This window comes from Solanum tuberosum, unplaced genomic scaffold, assembly GCF_000226075.1.
Source record: "Solanum tuberosum cultivar DM 1-3 516 R44 unplaced genomic scaffold, SolTub_3.0 contig02492, whole genome shotgun sequence".
NCBI lineage: Eukaryota > Viridiplantae > Streptophyta > Magnoliopsida > Solanales > Solanaceae > Solanum > Solanum tuberosum.
Genome location: NW_006243369.1, coordinates 1 through 761, shown reverse-complemented (window position 1 = coordinate 761; position 761 = coordinate 1). Strand labels below are relative to the sequence as shown.

Here is a 761-nt window from a genome sequence, read left to right as displayed (position 1 = left end):
AAAGGCTTTGTAATTGGTGATAAAAAATTTGAATTTCTTGCATTTTCATCGAGCCAGTTGCGGGATAATTCAGTGTGGATGTTTGCATCAAGACCTGGCCTTACTGCAATTGATATAAGAACTTGGATGGGTGATTTTTCGCAGATCAAGAATGTGGCAAAATATGCTGCCAGACTTGGTCAATCTTTTGGTTCCTCCACAGAGACTTTGAGTGTTCTTAGGCATGAGATTGAAGTTATTCCTGACGTAAAGGTTCATGGAACCAGCTATGTCTTTTCTGATGGAATTGGTAAAATATCTGCTGACTTTGCTCGTAGAGTTGCCTCAAAATGTGGCCTTCAACATACACCATCTGCTTTTCAGATTCGTTATGGTGGATATAAAGGTGTTGTGGCTGTTGATCCATATTCATCAATGAAGTTATCTTTGAGAAAGAGCATGTCGAAATATGAATCAGACAACAATAAGTTAGATGTCCTTGAGTGGAGCAAATATCAGCCTTGTTTTCTTAATCGTCAACTGGTTACTCTCTTGTCTACACTTGGAGTGAAAGATGATGTTCTCGAACAGAAGCAAAAGGAAGCTGTAGATCAGCTTGATGCTATCTTGCATGATTCTTTGAAGGCACAGGAGGCTTTGGAATTGATGTCTCCTGGAGAGAACACTAATATTCTCAAGGCAATGCTGAATTGTGGTTATATGCCTGATGCTGAGCCCTTTCTTTCAATGATGCTGCAAACCTTCCGCGCATCGAAGTTGCT

The 761-nt window shown here is 40.2% G+C and overlaps 1 protein-coding gene across 1 annotated transcript; it reads left to right on the top strand.

Annotated features, from left to right (window-relative positions):
• Nucleotides 1-6: 6 nt before the first annotated feature.
• On the top strand, nucleotides 7-755 carry LOC107059443 (RNA-dependent RNA polymerase 1-like; the record flags this gene model as incomplete). The annotated part of the gene is made up of 1 exon (XM_015305947.1): nucleotides 7-755. A coding segment is annotated over exon 1 (677 nt), but the record flags the coding sequence as incomplete, so codon positions are not given.
• Between the last annotated feature and the right edge of the window lie 6 nt (nucleotides 756-761).